At 31.6% G+C, this 23,869-nt stretch overlaps 1 protein-coding gene across 1 annotated transcript in view; it reads left to right on the top strand.

Annotated features, from left to right (window-relative positions):
* Nucleotides 1-23,869, top strand: part of LOC148282343 (thyrotropin receptor-like) — a 103,551-nt gene that overhangs the window by 37,282 nt on the left and 42,400 nt on the right. The window contains exon 3 of the mRNA XM_088225281.1: nucleotides 17,251-17,322. Coding sequence (XP_088081407.1) covers nucleotides 17,273-17,322 — 50 coding nt within the window. The 5' untranslated portion in view covers nucleotides 17,251-17,272. The remainder of the gene's footprint in view (nucleotides 1-17,250; nucleotides 17,323-23,869) is intronic.

The following is a 23,869-nucleotide window of genomic DNA, read 5'->3' as shown; positions in this document are numbered from 1 at the left end:
TCATGCATAAAATCCGGTTTTATTTTATGGACAATTGAAGTTATTTTTTTATACTTCGCATTGTGATTGGGGCCCAGGGCCGCGGTTATGAACGGCTGTCTTCATCGGTATATACTCAGTCGGTATAATCTAATATCGACACTTATGTACAAAAGTGTGTATATTTGTATGAAAATTCAAAATATTTTCGTCGGTAACCAGTAATTGAATATGTTTAGAAAAAAAAATGTAAACTTATTCTATTTTTCATACAGAAAACTTAATTTTACTTTGTAGATAAACTTCCATCATAATCGAGCCCCAGGGCCGCGATTTGCTATCTTCATCGGTATATACTGAGACGGTATGAACTAATATCGATGTTTGAGTATGAAAGTGTGTATATTTGTATTGAAATTTAAAGTATCTTCGTCAGTAACCGGTAATTAAATATGTTTAGCAAAAAAAAAATGTAAACATATTTTATTATTCTTACAGAAAACTTAATTTTATATTGTAGATATACTGAAAGATACATTTCATATTCCCATCATAATCGAGGCCCAGGCCTGATATGTTTAAATTTAATTTAAAGACAAGTTTTGTTTTTCAAAAAAAAAATCTGCCCATTTCAAATGAATTTTAATTAAATGCAATATTTATGAAACCCACTTTTTGGTCATCAGTGATTCGGTCTTTATCTCCTCTATGGTCGCGAAACGTCTTCTTTTCATAGTCCTCTTTAACATAGCAAACAGGAAAATGTCGCAGAGGGCAAATCCCCATGTCGTTTTAAAAGCAAAAAGTCGCGAACAAGACGCGAGCCGTGAACGGGCGTCAGTCATATTTTCGCTCTATAATATTCTTGAAAATTCGCCGATCACACCAAAACGCGTCTTACTAGTTTGTCTTGTCGCTTCGAGATTTCTGAAAATTTCTGAGAGCCTATGTAATGATGAAACCCGATGATCCATTGCCGATTTTTGAGCTTTAGATAATAGCCGGTTGCGTGGTGCAGAAGTATGGGCGAGGGACTATGCGATATTGACTGGGCGATACTTTATAAAGAACTCCCCCAAAGAAAGGGTTGTACGTGGTCAAGTTAGTACAGGATGTTGGTAAAATGAAATCAAAGTAGGACATGTAATCCCGAACACTCTTCTAGTGGAACGAAAGGCTTATTGATGACTGTCAACTGGCTGGCTTCTTCTGAAGAGTTTTATGTAGTTTCCTCTTTACAATAGCGCATGGTGAGAAGTTCCTGATTGGCCGACTATAGAATATTTCTCCTAATCCCAACACTGTAAGAAAAAAAAGAAGAGGCACAGTGGTTAAAGGTATAAATACATCAGTAAAAATCATTTATCTTTATTGAGATATCTGTAATGGAATGTATTTTTTAGATAGTTGTAAAAAAAAACTTAAACAGCTGGTTATAAAAAATATTTTGAGTTTGTCCAAATTTTTGTAAACAAGGACTGGATTCAACTCCCTGGGGAGCTGTTTATATTAACATATTACAACAGATGAAAGAATTGAAGGAATATAGATGTTCAAATATGGGCAGAATGGTCAATGCTACACAGTGTGTAAAGTGGCCACTTAAACCAGCCATTGAGAGGTCATAAGCCCTGTAGATGCCTAGACTTCTATATTACCTTCTCTTAAATGTTCTTCATCTCTGTTGTAATATGTTAAACTAGTTATGACTTACATTATAATCTTTTTTGATATATTTATGTTTTTTCTCTGTATATTTTTTTACTTTTTTTATTTTAATAAAACATGTAGTAGATATTTTACTCGCAGGAGTTATATAAAAAAACTCATTTGTGACCGTACATAAAAAGAAAACATTTTTGTGACAATACATAATATCATACATAGTAAGTCCAAAATAGTAAGAAAACATAAAATAAGAAACAGAAAAACACAGTACTTTACACCATTTATATAAATTACACTAATAACTTTCACTATTTAATTAAGTCACTGTTATTTGGCATATCATTTATTACTCTCATTTCTTACTGCAGTATACAGTAAGTTTCTAGAAACCATATCTAAATTATCATTTCAATTGTTTTTTATTTTTAAAAAATCCATGGAACTCAATGATATCATTATTTTGTATATTTGATTATATATGAATCTTAATTTGTATCATTTGTATTTTATTATGTATCTGTTTTCTTTTTATTTGTCTTTGGAGCTGTATTATTTATTTTTTAATACTTTGTTGTTCTGGATTGTTATTCTATTGCATCACATGTCATTATAACTTAATTTAATTAATTTTACTATGTTTTTTTATGGTTGATTATTATGGCTTGACACGGGCACAGCCTAAAAAGCCTTAATAAGTTTATTTATATTTAAACGAGTGTAATTTTGAATAAATATATAAATAAATATGAAAACAAATTATTTAAGTTGCTATATTATAAGTTATTAGATTCAGACGCATTTTGTTTTTTTTTTTTCGTATTTTCTATTCTTCATTTAAATGAATACTTTTAATAGCTTTGTATGCATCATCTCTCTGTTTTTGAAGTTCACGCAAGGGTTGTTGAATGTCATTAATGATTGGTTAGTTTTTTAATTATTTTTTTTGTTGGGCATGATATTGTCAGTTACTTTCATCACAGAACCATATTCTTTTTCATTTACTTCGCATATGGATATTTCTTTTTTTTTTTTCGATGATACATTTTTATTTTTAGTTTGGTGTTATTTTGTTTTTTGACACCAATCTTCGAAAAAATCAAATAAAAAGTAAGGTTTCGATTTGAAGAATGACACACCACTACATATTATGTTCCTGTTATAAATGTATTCTTAACTTGTATAAATAGCATCTTGAGTTCTGTTTCTTGCAGAGCCTTATTTGAAATTACCTTTTTTTTTCAATACTTTCGATTACAATAATTACGTCTTCTGTATTCCGACTTAACGAATCACATCTGACAGTCGCGTATCTCGAAAACATTACTTCATTATTTGTTATTTTTTTAGTTACATATATTTCACCAAGCATCAATATACATGATTTATACTGTTGCAATAATACTTCCAGCTCTTCGCAATAAGCTAAAACAATGGAAACATTCGATTCAATTCGATTTTTTTTTAAAACTGCAAATTCTTTACTCCAAACCAGATGATTGAAATAAGGTTATAATTTTAGATTTTCATTTGTAATCTTACAGTTCACTGCAATTCGTATGCTTCTTCATTACAATTTTTGATATCATGAGCCTCAGCACATCTAATACACGATAGGGTATTTTTAAAACCATTATACTTAAATCATCGCAGTATGGATAGATGTGGATTAGAGTAAGCCGATGATGTTTGACTTTTTTTATTGTTTTAGACATCAAAGTAAAGGGGTCTAAAAAGTTGCATTTTGGATCACATTGAACGTAAAAATTATTTAAAAAAATATTCCCCACTTCTTTTGGCCCTCAACCGAGGTTTGAAGTTTACCACTGTCTGAACATTTTTTTAGTTATCTTTATTGATAAAATATTTTTTTTGTAAGTAAGATATAACATAATCACATTACAAATTCGAACGCGTTTTAAAACTACTGAAATGCAAAAAGTTTACACTCAGCGGAACTGATTTCGTTGAGCGCCTGGCTAATATTGACAAAAAAGGCACATCAAAACAATGCTTCCCATTTATTACAAAACAAAGTACAACTCACACCTTTAGATCATTTAATAAAATTTTGCATATTATAAAATTAACTGATTTTTTTTACTTAAATATGTTTAAGCGCAAAAAACGACTTTTTCGAAAACTTCAAAGGGCCAAAAATAGTATCGAATATAAAAAAAAATATTTTTTGCATTCCGAGTAATCCAAAACGCGACTTTTTAGGCCTCTTTAATTTCAAAATTCGGAAAAAATCAATATCGGCCGACCCTAATGTGGCTGTACGAGAGGGCGCCTATCCCAACCTTTATTTAGTTTTTCTTTTTGCATAATCCTATTGCAGGTATTTTCGTCAACTCCCATAATAACCATGAAATTAATTGGGTCATTTGTTATTTTTAATTCTTTAACGTACTTAGCTGTAATTTCAATATATTCTGTTAAGAAACCATTTTGTAATCTTATTTTATACATTTATCTAAATCAATTACAATAATTACTTCAGCCTATTTTAGCTACACTTCAAATTTACTCCCCGTCGTTAAATCTCTGCCTTAGGCTTAAGAATGTGGGACACTTCACAATAAATTTGTTCAGCTGAAAAACTGACCATTACAAATACAAAAAGTTTGTAACGGCCAAAGTAATGTACTTAACTTACTTTAACGTTCGGCCCATAAAAAAACTACTTTATTGATCACGAAAAGTAACGTACTGATTTAATATCGGCACTAGATGTTTTCCGAACGGTTAAAAGTTCATTTTCTTGAAAGAAAACTTTGGTTTAAAAAAATAATAACCCTAAATACTATAATAGGTACGGGGGCTGCTTACGATTTATATTTTACTTTTATTATTATCAGTCAAGAGTAGAAGCAGCACTTTACAAACTCCTGACGTCACTGTGACCCGAGATTCATACAAATCTTTGTTTTTGGAGCCTAGATCTTTGAAAAACTGGGTTACTATGTGAGGGGTGGGTGTTTTTATGTACATCTACGTAATTATACAAGGTAGGTTCAACCATTCGTGAAATGAACCGGAAACGAGGTAAATAGAAATATTGCAATATTTTTAATTTATACTAAAAATGCATTATAAAAAATGCGAATAATTTATTGTTAGTTGTGATTTTTTTTACAATTAAATTGAAATGTTCATGGAAGCAGAGAGAGAGGGAGGAAAGTAGAGTAGCTTTACAATGTCTTCTCCTTTATATGAACTTTTTATGTAATATTTTTATTTTTACTTTTTTAGAATTAAATTATTTTTCCCCTCTCCTCCTGCATTCATTAGTGTGAAATCTGTAATTGGTCTTACTTTTTAAAATTGTTCTTTTGTACCTTGTTTTTTATATAAAGACTGTATGATTTCATTAATAAATAAATAAATAAATAAATTATGTAACTTAGTAGACATTATAATAATAAATATGTACATCTCCCTTCCCCTTCTTATCCTCTCTTCAAACATTCTTGTCCTAGTCCCGCCCAAATTACAGTAACTTAATGTTCTTAAAAATACAAAAAAAAAATCTTTTTTGAAAAATATTTAAGAGTACACAATAATGACATTTTTATTTTTATAAACTTATGTGTATTTATTTGATATGTAATATATTTTCTTTACTAACTTTGTATACTTTGTGGAAATATGTTATTAGTTCTGAGTTTATACACTATATGTGTTTGTTTACTATAAATATGTATGTAGAACTGTTGATTTCACAAACTTTATTCTTCGTTTTTTACTTTACGTTCTTTACTCAATTTCTCCACATTATGTGACACGAGTATTATAGTATACGTTAAAATCAAATTGATTAATTTATTATCTAAGATAAATTTGTAATCTTGTAAGATTATTTTTGTTAAGCTACTAATTGAATCGTAAAACCATTTTCATGATTCAATTACGATTTTATGTTTTTACTACCGAGTCTAGTTTTTTTTTTTCATGTTGTTTAGTAATAGCGGAGATTTCAATATTGAAATTAACAACTTACCAATTATTAAGTCCTAGTTTTCAAAACTCTAATTATGCATTTTATAATCTCTGGACCGCATCCAAAGAAACATAAATTAGTATGTAATTATGTTTCTCGAAAATTAATGTCTTCTTTAACATTCAGGAGATATGGTCACTTAAACCAGCCAACAACAGGTAATGAGCCTGTAAATACCTAGACTTGTAAATTTTCTTCTTTGAAATGTACTTCATCTCCGTTGTAATACATTGATATCAATCTAGGAGGTAAAATCAGGTGGCTCCTTTTCAAAAAATTCTCCGGTATTTTGTTTTTTGTCTGTGTCCGGTCGAATGAAAAATACAGTTCTGTGTGTGAAATAAAACCAGAATCCTGGACAAGTGTTTTTTACTCAATAGCTACTCTGGGGTAAAAATCCTGAAAATTAAAATCGATTGAAGTCCGCCTCGTAGTGCAGTGTTTGGCGTATTCACCTACCATTATTGAGGTATTGGGTTCAATTCATTTATTTATTTATTTATTTACATACATAAGTTTATTGTACATTATTTGAGACATAAGTCCCAACTCCATGGGACTAAAAATCTTGTGTTGAGATGGGACTAGCAATCAGTTGACACAGACACATGAGTATATCACCACAAATATAGGATCAGAAACATAAAAAATATATTTTTTAAAATACGTTTATTTACGGGGTGTGCATTAATACCCTGTCACATCCAAAACCACGATGATCTATATGAGCAAGAAGACATATTGGCACATTAAAATATTTTTTTACAACGAATAAAATTTAAAAAAAAATATCTAAAAAAGCAAATGGTTGCTTACTTTTACAGGGGTGAAACGAGGAGGGGAAGGGGGGAGTCTGATACTGCGCCGCGTTCCCCTCACTTCCCCCCTGCAGAAGTAAGCAACCATTTGTTTTTTTTAATATTTTTTTTTAAATTTCTTTGTTCTAAATATATTTTTTAAATATGCTTATATGTTTTCTTGCCGATACTGATCATCGTGGTTTCGGATGTGACAGGGTTTAAATAACACCCTGTTTTTGGCACATCAATATGGTAAACAGTAGACTCAAACAAAAAAGGAGTTTCCTACTCAAATCCCCCCCACTAAGGAATATCCAGACCTTAACTACTTTCTTGAAAATAGTTTTTGTCTTTGAGAGCTCAATAAGCTCTTCCAAAATATTAAACACTCTCGGTGCGATAAATGAGAGATGTCTCTGTGCAAAAGTCGTACGGGTTTTGGGTATGACATAATTCATGCTCTAGGAAAACCTCGTACCGACATTTTGCTGAGACCTCTCCTTATTGTTTGACCAGTCATCTCATATCCAGCACCTTCATGTATTGGAACAACTGTTGTGACGAAAGAAGTAGACATGATTTTTTTTTTTTATATGCTGGTTTTGCAATATTTCACACTACCTGGACTATTCTTCTACTTTATTGCTTTCGCTTGATAAGGTGAAAATCTTTAATAATTACAGTTTGAGTAGGTATGAGTGGTGGCAAAAGTTAGTTTGCAACCAGTAGTCTTTGGGTAAGTCTGCTACTTTTGCGTACGCTACCGGTGACTGGCCTTGAGTATCACCTGGGGTGCTCCGTTCTGGTGCTCCAGGAAGTAGATAATAACGTTTCCAATCACTGTTGACATAAAGGGGTTTGAACAGGGTGATGGATTTAGTTATTTCCTTTATTTATACTTCCCCTTGTCCCTACCTTGTAGACGAGGAGAGGGGTTTTAGAGCGACAGTGAAAAGGACATTAAAAGTTGTGAATGTAAATATTTGTTAGCGCTTTTCCTTACTGAATTTGATTATAAAAAAAAAGCTTGCTTGTATGAGTGAATCCCAAGAAAAACATTAAGAATTAAAACGAATCCGGGTATGTGGTGGAAGCTTTCAATGTCCCTGGACTAGCACCTGAAGCGTAAGACCAATCGCCTTACTTTCACGGAACGGGTGATCGTAATAAGCTGCATTTTATGTCCCGATGCAGTGCTTTATGCCCACCGGGTAAAGTTCGGAAAAGTAAATGATGATAATGATTTTGTAACTTAAATATTTATTTGGTGTCAGAAACCTGGCTCGCAACTCCATCAGTCAAGTAAGCGAGCTGGCCTTCCGGCGCGTATCGTCTCTGAGGAGCCTGTGGTTGCAGAGGAACGGACTCACGCAGTTTCCAACCGAATCACTAAAATATGTCGAGAAACTTGAAGTCCTGTGAGTATGAGAAGCTTAGCACGAAAAAAACTTTTTGTAATTAATATGCATTCATTAAACTCTAATCAAGCCAAATAAAAGGATTCTGATTTGATAAAAATAAAAATTGTGTTTTTTAGAAAAATCTCACTAACGGGTATTGAAATAACTAATGTATGTACGTAGTCTGTTCAAAAAGTATCGCAAATTTTGTGTTTTTTTTAAAATTATTAATTTGTTCATGAATATCTATTTTGTCTCCTTCAAAGTAATCCCCACCAGATATTATACACTTATGCCAACGTTTTTTCCAATCCTCGAAGCACTTCAAAAAATAATTTTTTATGATCTTGTTCAGCTCCTCCTTTGATGCCGTCTTTATATCCTCAATTGTAGCGTAGCGTCGTCCTTTTATGGGCCTCTTCAGTTTTGGGAACAAGAAAAAGTCACAGGGATCCAGATCTGGAGAATATGGTGGCTGCGGCATTATTACTGTGTTGTTTTTGGCCGAAAATTCGCCCAAAAGCAACGATGTGTCAGCAGGGGCGTTATCATGGTGCGAAAGCCAATTTTCGTTCTTCCACAAATCCGGGCGTTTTTGGTGGATTGTTTCTTACAAAACGTAATATTTTTTTATTGACCGTTCTTCCCTGTGGCAAGAACTCGTAATTCGCCACGCCCCTTCAATTGAAGAAAACTGTAAGCAAAACCTTTACATTTAACCAAACTTGGGGCGCTTTTATCGGTCTTGGCTCGTGCGGCACCTTCCATTGGGATGATTGTGCTTTGATTTCTACGTCATAACCGTAAACCTATGATTTGTCACCAGTTATGACCCTCTGGAGCGAATTTGGATCTTCGCTGACAGAATCCAACAGCTCCTGAGCAATGTGTTTACGATACTGTTTCTTGCAAAATCGAATGACACGAGTCAAACGATATGTTTAGGTCCTCAGCAACTTCTTTAACGGTAGTTCAACGATTGGCCAATACTATTTTCTTCATTTTATCGATGTTTTTGTCTGTTGTTGACGTGCTCGGGCGTCCGGCACGCTCTTTGTCGTTGACATCTTCTCGGGCCTCTGAGAATCTTTTGTACCGACGATAAACGTTGCTTCAGTCCAAGGTAGCTTCATTATTTGCCTCAGTCAACATTTGGAATTATTTTGTTTTTCACACAAAATTTGATATAGATGCTCCGATACATTTTTTGGAATTGGCAAAAATCGAAGACGAACCAAAACACGTGCAAGCAAAGCAGCTGTCAAAAAATAACTTAATATTCTAAATAGCCGATCTTGTCGGCCGTCGGCATAAGTAACAGACATGAAGGCCAATATAACGCCACAAAAAATCGAAAATCGAATAAACGTAACCCGCGGAAATTTAAAATTTGCGATACTTTTTGAACAGACCTCGTATGTTTTGATTTATGTATTTAGATGTTAACTTACGCTGTGTTGCTGTTTTTTTATTTAAAATTTAGCACCAAAAGTACAACAAAATGGAAAAGGTTGAACGTCATTTCAAATAATATTTTCTACTCTACAAGATATTAAGTTTGCTCTCTCATTACAAATATTATTTTTATTCGATTACAAGCCTTCAAAGTGGAATGTCAAGCTGACGAAAGTAAGCATTTTCAAAGATGCTCGCAATATTTACGAATTGTACGAGAAGATGCTATGAATTTTTTACTAATTTGTCGTAAAGTAGTGAATGAGAATATATTTTTGACGACTTTGTTGTAAAATAATGAAAAAATATACATTATTGACTAATTCGTTGTAAAATAATGAAGAAAAATACTTTGTTGATTAATTTGTTGTAAAATAATGAATGAAAATACATTATTAACTATTTTGTCGTAATATTTTTTTGGTTTTGTCCTCTCGTTCTCTCTACATTTGGAAAAAAAACGATTACCACTTATGTTAACACATACAAAAGGACACAAAAAAAATACAACAAATTAGTCACTTACGTATTATCCTTGTACTCCTTATTCGTTTTTCCTTTATTCCCTCGATTAAATGCTTATTTTTGTCTACTAGACATTCCATTTTGAAAGTTTGTAATAAAATAAAGTAATATATGTAAAGTAAAAATAAACACAACACCTAGTAGAACGGAAAATTTTCATTCGAATGACGTATGACTTTAACCATTGTGTTTATCTTTTCGTGCTTATTTTTAAATTTGGAGAACAAAAGACACAACTTTTGTTTGCTTTATTAATAATTTAGTTGTTTTTTGGTTTACTTTTTATGGTGAACAATTTACTAACTTTTAATTCTGCTCAATGCTTGTTTTATATTTACATCATTGTTAGGTTTCTAAAACTCCATTAGTCCGTGGTCTCTATTTGGTAATCTGGCTTCCGCAAGTAAATGTCATGAATTATCAAATTATTTTACACTCGAAAATCGTGATTACTACAATGCGGAACTTCAGCCCTACGGGAAATTGGATACAAAAATGTTTTCTTAGAGCATTAAATTGTACGACATAGTGTTTTGAAAATGTGCGGAAAAAAAAGTATATTTTAATGAAAACAAACTACTTCGAACGACGTCACTAGTTCATATGATAAGAGAGTTGTGATAGATTTCCGGTTTACGGTAATTTAACGAACTAATCTGCAGAACCGACCGAAAAGAAGCGGAAGAGAACTTGAGACGTCACACGCGCAGTAATTTTATAAATACGAAACTTCAAAAAATAATCGAAGCCCATAATACAAAACATTATTTTTTTTTAATTTTGGCTTAGTTTAATTATTAATATATTTAATTTGAACATTTTTTTCATTTTTAAATTACTGAACTTCCTCATCCAAATCGTCCTTGCGCTCTGTAGCTTAAGGACGTGTTGTAGTCTAGCTCTTATTTGTAAACCATTTTAAAAAAATATAACCTTCTTCCACTGTCTATTAAAACAATTGAAAATGAGAAAATGTTCAAAAAGGCTATAAAAAATTAAAAGTGCAGCTGGGTAGAAGTAAAATCGATTGTCTCATTCGCCCAAACCAATATTGAATCAACTGCTCCGCAAATGTTTAGTTTATATTTTATTTTTCTTCTTTTATTGTGCGTTTTATAATATAAATACTATAGGTGCAAAGAAATTCAACATAAACTTAAATACGTAGTGTTAAATACATTTTGTTAATTATCTCTGTATCTTAAGTCTTCTTTGTTTATTCTCACATGTAAAAATAAAAATATACGTATATTGTTACATGTCTTCGGCATGAGTAACCCTAGTGAGGTCATTTTGTTTTTTTTATTAATCTTTGTTTATAATGGAAAAAAATGAACAAATAAATAAATCAAAAAAACCAAAAAGTTAATTTTACAATTATGGTTATGGAGGCTCAATGTCATAACATCCATGCGCTCTGTAGCTGCAAGACGTGGTGTAATATAGCTCCTGTCTTGTATCTGTTATTAAATTATCCGTGGTGTAGTGGTCAAGACGCTTGACTCACATACGGAAGATTCCGGGTTCGATTCCCGGTGAGAACACAAAAAAATAAATCTTTTTTCTTTCAAGCCTGGGTGTTCTATGATGTAATTCACTACTGTAATTAGGCCTCATGGCCTGTGTTGTAGTGCAAAAAAAAACAAAAAAAAAATTCACTGTCATTGGAAACTAGAAACTCGAATCTCAACCCTTCATGCGCTTTGTATTATTATCATTTTTTTATTATTTTTTTTTATTTACATACATTAGTTTATTGCACATTATTTGAGACACAAGTCCCAACTCCATGAGACTAAAAATCCTGTGTTGAGATGGGACGAGCAATTAGTTGACACAGACACATGAGTATATTACCATAAATATAGGATCAGAAACACAAAAAAAAAATTAAAAAAACATATATATGGCACATAAATATAGTAAACAGTAATCTCAAACATTTGGAAAATCGTCAAGGAGTTTTGCACTCAAATCCCTCCTACTAAAAAAAATCTATCCCTTAACTCCTCGCTTGAAAATTGTTTTTGTCTTTGAGAGCTTAATACGCTCTTTCAAAATATTGAACACTTTCAGTGCGATGAATGAGAGATGTCTCTGAACAAAAGTCGTACGGGTTTTTCGTGCTCTGGGAAATCTCGTACGGACATTTTGCTGAGACCTCTCCTTAGTGTTCGACCAGAAGTGTGTAAGTGCTTCTTTTTTTGTACAGTTGTCTCATATCCAGCACCTTCATTTTTTGGAACAACTGTTTTGACGGGATTAAAGCTGCAAGGCATGTTGGGATACTTACTGCACAGCGCCCTTGAGATGATTTTCACAAAAGTGCCTCTTTTTATATTAATTATTTATAATAATATTAAGATAAAAACGGTGTTTTGTTGTCGCGATAAAACTTTTGATCGTAAATAACTGTCTCTTGTCGAACTAACCTTGATAATTTTTTAAAGTTTGTGCCTGTAACAGTATTTAAATTAGTAATGAAAAGCCCCGCATTCCAACAACGCTTGCAAATTGTAAAAATTAAAAATAGACTCTGTTTTTAACCAATTATTTTTGTGTTTTCTACCATCCGGTTTTAAAGCTACACAAACTTGTTTATCAAGGTATACTTAACTAACGAATCTTATCCTATTTCTTCTAGACTCTATTTAATCTAGACATAAGCGGAGAAGGTAATATAGAAGTCCAGGCATCTACAGGGCTTGTGACCTGTCAATGGCTGGTTTAAGTGGCCACTCTACACACTGTGTAACATTCACCATTCTGCCCATATTTGAACATCTACATCCCTTCAATTCAAAATGTTGTAATATGTTGATATTAACACCTCCTTAGGGGGTCAAATCCGTTACTTGTCTACAAAAATTTGGACAAACTCAAAACATTCTCTCTTGATGGTATTTTTCTTCTCCAATTACATAAGATATTTTACTCTTTTATTGCACAACTTCTGCTTCATTCCCTCGCCCTATAATTTCCATTTTTCCATAAATCACTTCGAGAACCAAAACCAAATCGGATTATAAATTCTTCGGTTTTTCATTACAACTCAATTTACCGTGAAATTATTATTTAATCTACAGATAAATTACCGATTCAATTTTGCGGGTTGCATTTAAGCTAGCATAATTATGTTTATTTATTTTATTTGTTTATTTGACACTTTATATACATATACAATAAATATACATATAAGGGCGGGCATATTGCCTTAAGGCAATTTCTTCCTACCTACCCAAACCGTTCAGTTTGAGAAAATTATAAATACATGGACATATTGAATCTTACAATTTTATACAAAAATTAAAAGCAAAGATTAACAAAAATAAATATGAATATTAAAAAAAATAACACTATACTATGAAGAGAGGAGAGGGGATGAGAAGGAAAGAAGAAGGATAAAGGAACAATTTAAATATTTTGATAGTGACATTTCAATCTTGACTTAAATGTAAATATAGAAAGGGCGTCTCTAACATTAGTGGGTAGATTATTCCACAATCGAGCGGCTACTACTGTGAAAGAGGAGGCAAAAAAATTAGAGCGATGACAGGGTATTAAAAGTGCTATGTTGTTATGTTTCTTTCTCTCGATTCTTTCCCCTTGCTACAGTAACAATATTTAGTATTGAATGCTGCAGCGAGACTTATTTTCGGAATCTCTAAGTTTAGTCATATCACTCCACTACTTCGGGAACTACACTGGCTACGTTTTCCACAGGGGTCGAATACAAACTCTGTTGGCTTATGTATAAGTCACTGCACAACTCTGCTCCGGAATATCTAAGGGAACTATGCGTTCCAGATGAACTAGCTGACAGGCGTCTCACGCTTAGATCAGCTGCGTCTACGGCGAGAGGAGAAGTTATTATACCTCTACGCAAACAGCGCACTAAATTTAGTGAACGCGCATTTGCGGTCGCAGGCCCTATGGCATGGAATGCTCTCCCAGCAGAGGTGCGAGGCTGTGAAAGTGAAGTGATGTTTCAGAAAAAACTTAAAACCCACTTGTTCTCTAAATCATTTGAATAAATCCGCAGCACGTGACAACAAAATAAATTGTTTTAATTAAATTACAAATTTAAAAGCTTCAATTAAATTAATTTAACAATAGAATCACTATGTAAAGCGCCCTTGAGGTATTTTGTTACGATAATGGCGCTATATAAGTTATCCATAATAATAATAGTAATTGATAATTTCATTTTGAAACCTGACTAAACGTTATATTTTAATGTATTTTTTAAATAATAATGTATTGACGTACAAGTTTGTCATAAATTCGTCGGGATCGTAAAACGACAAATGTGATTTTTTTGAATTTTAGGTGAGAGCAGTTTATTTATGGTGAATGTTACACAGTGTGTAAAGTGGCTACTTAAACCAGCCAATGACAGGTCATAAGCCCTGTAAATGCCTTGACTTCCATATTCCCTTGCTTAAGGTATTCTCTATCCCTGTTGTAATTTGTTAATCTAAAAAAAGCCTTTATTTTACTTTTTTTATAACAATTTTTTTTTTTAAGTGGGCAATATTTTAAATTTTTAGAATTTGTTTATGATTTTCTAGTTTTTGTGATAAAGAACTATAAAGCTTTTTTTTCAACCGAAGAAAAATTAAAAATAAAGTAGGTGTATAATCTTTTACAAAATCCATTTATATAACGTTGCTTTACCTATCTAACGGTGCAAAATGTTCTTCGTAGAAAGAGTTTGTTTTACAATTTTTTTTTTAAATATGGAATACATAAAACGATGTTTTTGAAATTTGTTGCAACAGGGATGAAAAACATTTTTGAGAAGGGATATGAAAGTCTTGGCTTATCATTGGCTGATTTCAGCAGCCGCTTTACACACTGTGTAACATTCACCATTATGCCTTTTTTTAAGCATCCACATTTCTTCAACTCTTCCAACTGTGGATTTTTTTAAAGTAAAAGAGCTGAAACCTTTATTATATGGGCGAGCTTAATTCGGCTAACCAAATTCTACTAGGCAACGCCTGAAAACAGTTTTCAAATTTTTACACTGCTTATACCAGTAAGTCTAATCAATAATGTTTTTAGAACCTCTAAATGTTTGTAGACAGGCTGGATTTTCTCCCTAAAAAGTTAATTAAATGTTCATCTAAACCTTCTCAAAAATGTTTTTTATCTCTGTTGCAAAAAATTACGATCTGAATAACTCCCTAGGGGGGGAATCCAGCCTGTCTACAAACGTAACGTTTGAGAACATACTCAAAACATTTTTGAAAATACTTTATATTTCAAACCACTTACACGTTCATTATTATTTTTTATTATATTTCGATTAAGACTAGTTTTGGGTATTCAGAATAACCCATCATCAGGTGTAAATATAAACTAAACCAAAATAAGCCAAAATAAGTTTTTCGAGGCCAGACTGCGAAACTTCAGAGGAACATTCCTCGTGGTAAGCTTTTAAAAAACCCTAATAATTTTTTTTTGAACAGTAATACAGAAAAACAGAAATAATTGTAATGTCAAAATGTAGTAAATCCTTAATTTCTCGAACAAGCAGTCCCTGCATAAACCCCTACCCCTCTCCTACCCAGCCGCTTCCCTTGTCCGCGTCTGGTGTGTATCGCTTCGTTGGTCAAATACGATTTTATCGCAATTTTTTTTTGTTAAGGAAGGGTAGAGGTTTTTGGAAGGGATGCTTATCCGAGAAATTAAAGATTTACTCCATTTTGAGATTATAAAAAAAATCATTTTCTTTTTGAAAATGACTTTTTGGAAAAAAATTGTTAGGATTTTTTTAAAGCTTACCATTAGGAATGTTCCTATAAAATTTGGCGGGCTCGCCCTGAAAAACCGTGTATAAGTACTGATGGAATTTATATGGTCGTATGTGGCGTAAATTCAATGCGGTGATTTATTTATTTTTATGTATATTGTATGGATGGGTGCGCGTAAATTGATTTGAGGTTAAATGAGAAAAATGGATTACAAATAAAGTTATTTATTGAGTAGATACCTACGAATTACATCCTTACAATTTTGTACATAAGGAATTTACAATAGCAAACACTGGCGAGGAGCTGGTGGATGGGCGAGACGAAATGCCCAGATGAAATGCACATATTCTTTCGGGGCACGACGATTAATAACTTGTCCAAGCTGACGTTGCATCGGATTACACGTTGCGGGCCAAAGTGGTGTTCGGCCCTGTCAACTTGGTGATGTCCTCCACAATATCACAATATAAATTCCAAAATAAATACAAATGTATTAATCTTATAATTGTTAGTAATAATAAAGTTTGGAAACAAGAATAAATTGGGTTTATGCTTTTTGAATAAAGCTGTCAGTTCTCAAATATTTTAATATATTAATCAGGTTACTAAAAAATATTTTCCTTGTGATTGCCTTAAGAATCTCATGGCTTAAAATAAAACCAGAATCTTTTTATAACAATGGCTTTAAAATTATGTATAAAATTGTGAAAATAATATTGTGTGTGTATTTTGTCTGTTATTGTGCTTCTCTGTCTCATGGTGCTTTGACATATTTGATAAATATTTTTTTTTGTATAAAAAATTGCGAAACTGTGTTTTTAAGTATGTAATTTAACTTCTTTTTCATATTTTAAGAGATCTTAAGATCTGTGTTACTGGTTGTTCTCCTGAGATGATGATGTCCAACTGTTGCTCAATCTCCTGGGTGGTCTTCCAGGCGAACGTTGTCTAGATGGAATTTCATTAGCTGCAGCCCACGAAAGTCTGTCACAGCTCATTCTGCCCACACAGTCCCTCTAGTATCGTCATCTTGATCTGCTACATCGCGCGATATCCTTTATTTCACTCGTATCTCTGATTACTGTAGCTCAATCACAAATATCTATCGACGTGCCAATAAGCGACGTGATAACAATTTCACTAAAAAAAACATTGAAACCCAAGAGATTCATTTTAATTTCACTTTTATTATGTTCACTGTGCCTTTATATAGAAACACATAATATCTTAATATAACTACATTGCTAACCTTCGCAGAAAAACACTATAGTACGCAGATATTACATCAGTTTATTATTTGATACCTAAGTTGTTCGCAATTAACAAATATCGATTTTAGCTGTCAAACCACGCAAACTGTAATACCGGTAATTTTTTATTACAGCATCCAACAAATGGCGGCTCTACGTTTATTTTTTTTCTCTAGTGCATGTTTTTTAAAAGAACGAAAATTTTTGTAATTTATTATCAGGTTTATAAGTAAAGCCCAATATTTCAAAAACTTAAAAATTAACTTTCTAAAAAATTTACCAACGTCATTCGTCTTTTATTTATTTTAAGTGATGATTGCATCTAACTACCTGAGCTTTATATGTTTTCAGTTTTGTTTGTTTGTTACTATTTTGATTTCATTACAGCTAATCAAATTATGTATTTTGTTGCAGAAATCTGGCGTACAACAGAATTATGGACATTCCTATTGGCGCGCTCTCTTCAATGCAACATTTAGTCATTTTGTAAGTATTATTTATACACTCATTATTGGAAAATTGCTATTTAACACTTTGTATAAATATAATCATCAAAATATTGGTCGCTATAAAAACGCGACATGTTTGGCCTTGATAATTGTAACGTCAAGACTTGTGACGATATTCTATTCCAATATGAACGGTCACAAACGAAGTTCAAAATTTACACGAATCGTGACGTATCAGAGGCGTGGTCAATGCAATGGATCGTTTTCACGGGAATTCTAAATTCTAAATTTAAAAATATTTTTTATGCAACTAAGTAAAACATTTTTTTTATTCGACTGTATTTCATAAACCCTTATTAACTTAAAATTGCCAAAAAAACCCATACATATTTTTCTATTGGGGAAGAAATTCATCCTTTAAATGCTAAAATTTTCACAAACTCAATATATTGTTTATTTTTTAATTCATGCAATTTTAATAGGCGAGAGACGAGACGTTGAAAGTGTCTTCTTAATGATATTTTTGGCGTTAATTTCGGGAGAATTCCCGAAACACGCACTTTGAGAATAATTTACTAACCTGCTTTCCTTCCGCTTCATAATATTTTTTATGTTCTTTCATTATTTATGTTGGTATTATTCAATTTTGTACTCACTGTTAATTGGCATATTATTCATCATTCTAATTTCTTGCAGAGTGAGTTTTTACAGAACCATATCTCAATTATCATTTTAATTGTGTGTTTTTGTTATTATTTAGTATTGATTTCAATAACACTTGATTTTGTATATTTGATTATGTATGAAACTTAATTTGCATCATTTATATTTTAATATGTGTTTCTGATTATTTTATTTTATGTTATCTTATTCGAAATTTTATTTTATAGTTTATTTTTCTAGGTTGTTCCTTTTTAATTATTATATTACATCATATGTTATTATGATTTAATCAATCGAACAATGTATTTTTTATTGTTAATTATTATGGATTAAACAGGCACATCCTCAAAAGTCTTTATAAGTTCTTGAATATGTCAACGAGTGTAATTTAGAATAAATAAAATAAATTGGTTTTATATTTTCATTAAAATGAGTTTAAAAAAGTTCCAAATTTATTTGGGCAAGAAGCAAGAAGAATTTGCAACAAATAGTCTCTAGAATGTATGATATATGCCTGGAGAGCGAATTGGCGATGAATGAAAGTAAGTCAAAAGTTATGGTATTTGAAAGGGGAAGTGAGGTTACTGATTTAATAATGAATGTAAATAACAAATGGATATTTTGGGAAGTATGATTTTAAGAGATGGAAACGTAGAAAAAGGTGTTGAAAGAGAATGAATGCAAGTAACAAAATGAACGGCGTACTGAGCACAGTAATTGCTAATAAAAATATGTCAATCGAAGCTAAACTGGCAGTGCACAACGCAGTTTTAGTCCCAACACTTATGCGTGGAAGCTAAATAAAACATGGAACTAGTGGAAGAAAAATAAAAACCCAATAAACGCGGTTGAAATGCGATCTCTTAGACGAATGTATGGGAATTCAATGTATGACAGGGTTACAAATAATGATAAAATCATGCGAAAGTGAAAATCTGAGTCAGGTTTAATTGACAAGATTAAGAAAGGGTCTTTGAAATAGTTTGGTCATTTAGAAAGAATGGATGACAAAAAAATGGTAAAACAGGTGTATATGACGAGAATGTACGGTGGCGTAAGACGAAGACGACCAAAAAAGACGTGGCATGATCAGATGAACCAAAATCTTAAGTTTGGTCATGTCAAAAGCGGGCAGAAACAAATGGCATGTATGATAAGATGTATGAATGTGGAAAAAGCTAGAAATGTATGCCAGGATAGACGTGTGTGGTCTATTCTCTCTGCCGTCCCCTACTGATAAATGGTGTGATGGTAGTGGTGGTAGTAGTAGTATTAATTAAATTAATTAATTAATTAATTAATTAATTTAGAAAACAGATGTAATAATTAATATTTACCTAATGATATCATTAAAACCAATTAAAACATAGAAGTATTTATTTATGCACCCCTAAATATCCCATAAACTTAATTATTATTCTCCTCCCTTGCTTTTCACCTCGGTAGGTAATTAACAAAATAAATATTTTACACGGTACCCCTAAATTCAATAACAAACAAAAAATCAAGCAAACCGTCGCGCCGTTTCTCCGTAGGGGTAGGCAAACAAGAAAAATAAACACCACTTGAATAAATAATGTTTTGAGTATGTCCAAATATTTGTAGACAGGTTGTATTTAGGGAGTTTTTTAGTTATAAATTTCTTGCAACGGAGAGAGATTTTTTTAGAAGGTTTAGATTGAGATCTAAATATCTCTCTAGGGAAAAATTCCAGCCTGTCTACAAACATTTGGACATTCTAAAAATATTTTTGATTAAACTAACTGGTATAAGAAATATAAAAAAAAAAAAATGTTTTCTGGCGACGCCTAGTGTTAAACATGTCGAATTTACTGCATCATTTTTTAAAAAAACGCTTAGTTTTGACGCTCTAAAAATAATGATTTTGATGTTGAAGGTAAAGAACGCACTGGCGCACCAAAAAAGTTTGCTGAAGAATTAGAAGCATTATTAAATGTCGGCCTCGTGGTGTAATGGTCAGCGCGTTAGCCTGCAATGCAAGAGGTCTCGGATTTGATTCCCGACATGGTTGATGTAAAATATTTATTTAAATGGATGTTTTCACACTAGAATATTTCATAGTCCCTGGACTGGTACCTGAAGCGTAAGACTGATAATCTTACCTTCATGTAACAAAAATGATCGAGATACGCTGCGATTGTAGTACCAATACAGTGCCCTATGCACCATTAGGTGCGGAAAGGGAACGATGATGATGATGATGATTAGATGTAGACCCATGTCTGACGCAAAATGAACTTGCAAAATCATTATGATGAAAAACGCACCGGAATTGGGTGACGTACGAATTAAAGCAGAATGTAGTCGAACGAGAAACAGCGAAAATTTATTCAAGACCCCAAAATTTAAAAAAAAATTGTGTGACAATGACATTTATGAATACCATATAAGGAATCGTTGGCCGTTAGACCACGAGGCGGAAAACAAACTTTTTTTAAATGGCTGTTGTTTTGTCGTACCGTATACACGTTTTATTTCCCCCCGAAAAATAATACAGGAAGATTTACATCACAATTCCTACTAATTCCTTCTAATTTTATTTGCAAAACACAATATACTTAACGAAACTAATTCTTATTAGCCCCTAATAGAATGCGGGGGTAGTCATGCTCATGAAGAGTTACTTTGCACATCTTTATATTGGGTATTAACATAAGTTGTATATTTTTTTTCCCAAATGGAGAAAACTAGAGAACACAAAAAAATACAACGAATTAAACAATGTTTTGAGTATATTCAAATGCTTGCAGACTGGCTGGATGGCAGAATGGTGAATGTTACACAGTGTGTTAAGTAGCCACATAATCTACCCAATCACAGGTCATAAGGTGGAAATAAAATTTTAAATACTAGCTGTGAAACGCGTCTTAAAACAAAACAGCTATACATGGCATATAAAATGACAACATCATTTGGTCAAAGGAGTCAAAAATACCTTGCTCTAAGAATATATAAAAATGTACCGTTTGCCACAAAAGTAGATAAAAATCTTGAGCAATTTAAATTGTTTGTAAGAAAATTATTACTTGATTTGGGTCTCGAGAACTGTCTTGAGATGGTCACCCCACCAAAGCAGTAAACTTGTCAATATAAAACTATTTTTGCATTTCATGTTTTGTATTTGTGTCCACACAGTGTCTCGATGAATACATGTCATATGCTCGTATATTTAGCATTTGTGCGGATGTTGGGCCACCGGGAGATGACAGTAGCTTGTAACTTGACCTTATGTCTGCACAGTTGTTAAGCATGTGAGCTGTACTAATAATATAATTTTGTTTTTTTCTTCTTCTACTTCTATAATTTATGTATATACATATATCTGTGTGGATTTAAGTATGAATATGTATTATTTTATCTTTATTTTTTAGACATCATAAGTAATACTATAAAATCATGTAAATGAATGCCTCAACACGGGTTGTGCCCAGTAAGGTAATCATTTTATTTTTTAAATGTTATGGAAAACGTGAGAAAAAAAGCTCCGTCAATGCCTAGACTTCCATATCGCCTTCCGTAAAATGTTTTCTTTCCGTTGCAATAAATTAAAATCCAAAGAGTTATTAATTAATCTTTTGAAAAACGGCAAAACATGATCTTGATTTTTTTGGCAGGGAAATCTAAAAAGCTTTCTGTTAATATCTTATTTACGATTTTAATCAATCTAAAATACCTCGGGAATATCAGAAAAACTATCTGTGTTTATACTAAAAATAACAATTATTTAAAAGTAACAGCTAGTTGCTACAACGAATTTATTTCAGTTTAACATTTTCGTGATAAAAACAGGTTACGTGATATTGCAGTATCCTGGACAATATGTCACTTTTCATAAATTTCAAAGCGGAATATTTTTAAAGTTTGATGAGCTCTGAAAAATCGTAATTTCGGTTTACAAGCTGCTTCTTGTGTCACTAGATGCATTTATTTATTTTATATATTTATTGCATAATATAAGTATACATATTTAATAACATGACATCTATATAAAACTAGTGAATAGAAAATGAAAACGGAGCGTTCTCTGTTTAGGATAGTCTCCATCTAACATGTTCAAAGATGGAGATTTTTTTATCTTATAAAGTACAAGTAGTTTTTACTCATATAACAATAACTGCCTAGCTAATCAAATATTAATAATCCTTATTGTTTATTTATTTATTTTTTTTTTTTTACATATTTATTACAGCACTTTAAAAGTAATTATTTATACAACAATTTTATTAAGTAGTAAAAGTAAACATATATATATATATATATTTTGCTGTTGGTTCATCTAAACTGCCTAACTAGGGATAGCTTCCCTGTTCTAAGGTAGTAAATTATGTATTTTATAATAATATTAAAAAGTAATTACAGTTTTATCATTATGTGTGCTTTTTCAGTCTTAAAAATAAACAATAAATATCCAGAGAAAACATAAATAATACCAAAATCTCTATATCCTAAGTCCTAAGTCATTTCAAGTAAAACAAGAAACCAGCTTACGTCCTTCTACATCGGACAACAATTTCTCTGACTCCCTCCGACCCATATGGATTAAAAATTCATTCAACAACTTCCTCACCTTCCCCACATATACATACTTTATATTATATAAATATAACGTATGTATATGTGCCAAGAATACATGTTACTGAAACATAAATATTATACTTATATTATATATGTAAATAAAATCAATATATTGCTGCTCTTACTATAACTGTCTTATATTTCACTTAAAGATTCTTCTCATCGTTTCTTTAAATCCCTTAAAATAAATATGTGTTTATTTATGTTTTTCCTTTTTTTTTTAAAAAATGTTATTAATATTTTATTTTATTTTTACACCTGAGCATGTTTTTCATTCTTTATTTCAATTCTTAATTTTTAATTACTCTTACAAATTTTCTTCATTTTTAATATTATTTTCATTTGTAAATAACTCACTACAAACTACAAACTTTAAAATATCTTTTTTTCACTTAAATTTTAATTTTTAAACAACTTTCATTTCTGTTTTTCTTTTTCCTTCTCTTTTCATACTTTCATAATTAACCTTACATATAATTGCTTTATAATATGGAAATTTCACTGGTCCATTAGAATAAAGTCTAATTGTGTAAAATATTAAACTTTGTAACTGTACTGTGTGTTTCCTGAATAAAATAAAATAAAAACAATAAATAAAATAAAAAAATAAATAATATAGTATAATATTTCATAAAAAACAAATATAAAGTAATGTAATACTTTAGAATATAAATAATATGTGTACCAATTATGTATAAATAAGTACTACGTTTGTTAGTCTACATATATTTTTCAAAAAGTCTCTCGCTTTATTATTATTCATAAGTGCAAATATTTTTATTTTAAAATTCGGCTTACATTTTGAGTCTCATATATTTGGCAATACATCATTTAATATTTTTGGCGCAATTACATTATATTGCTTTTTACCCAAGGCGGTTAGTACAAATGGGACAATACAGTTAATTTGTGTTGCTGAAAGAGGGTTTATATTTTGTTGGGTTCTTTTGACCTCACTTAATTTATCATAAAATTTCAGTAGTAGGCACCTCACAAACAATTGTTTTACATCCAATATCTAAAACTCGGCGAATAGATCTTCCGTTGGATATCTCAAGGGTTTTTAAGAATGATTTTCATGATTCATTTTTGTGCTATTTTCACTGGTTTGAGGATTGAACAAAGGCAACCTCCCCAAGCTAAATTGCAATATGATAGTCCGTTTTGGCAAAAAGCAAAGTAAGTTTATCTCATAAGGTGAACGTTTGTTTGCCCAAGTTTTTTTACCATACCGTGTTTACACAAAATGCTGAAAAATGCGGAAATGCAATCATGTTTAGCTATCGGTCAACAGAAATATGGCTATTTCTTTGGATTTTTTTTAA

The sequence above is a fragment of the Micrasema longulum genome, unplaced genomic scaffold, assembly GCF_059751315.1.
Source record: "Micrasema longulum isolate JH-2025_06_02 unplaced genomic scaffold, ASM5975131v1 h1tg000340l, whole genome shotgun sequence".
Classification (NCBI taxonomy): Eukaryota; Metazoa; Arthropoda; class Insecta; order Trichoptera; family Brachycentridae; genus Micrasema; species Micrasema longulum.
Note: the sequence above shows the minus strand (reverse complement) of the source record. Positions and strands in the feature narration are given on the sequence as shown.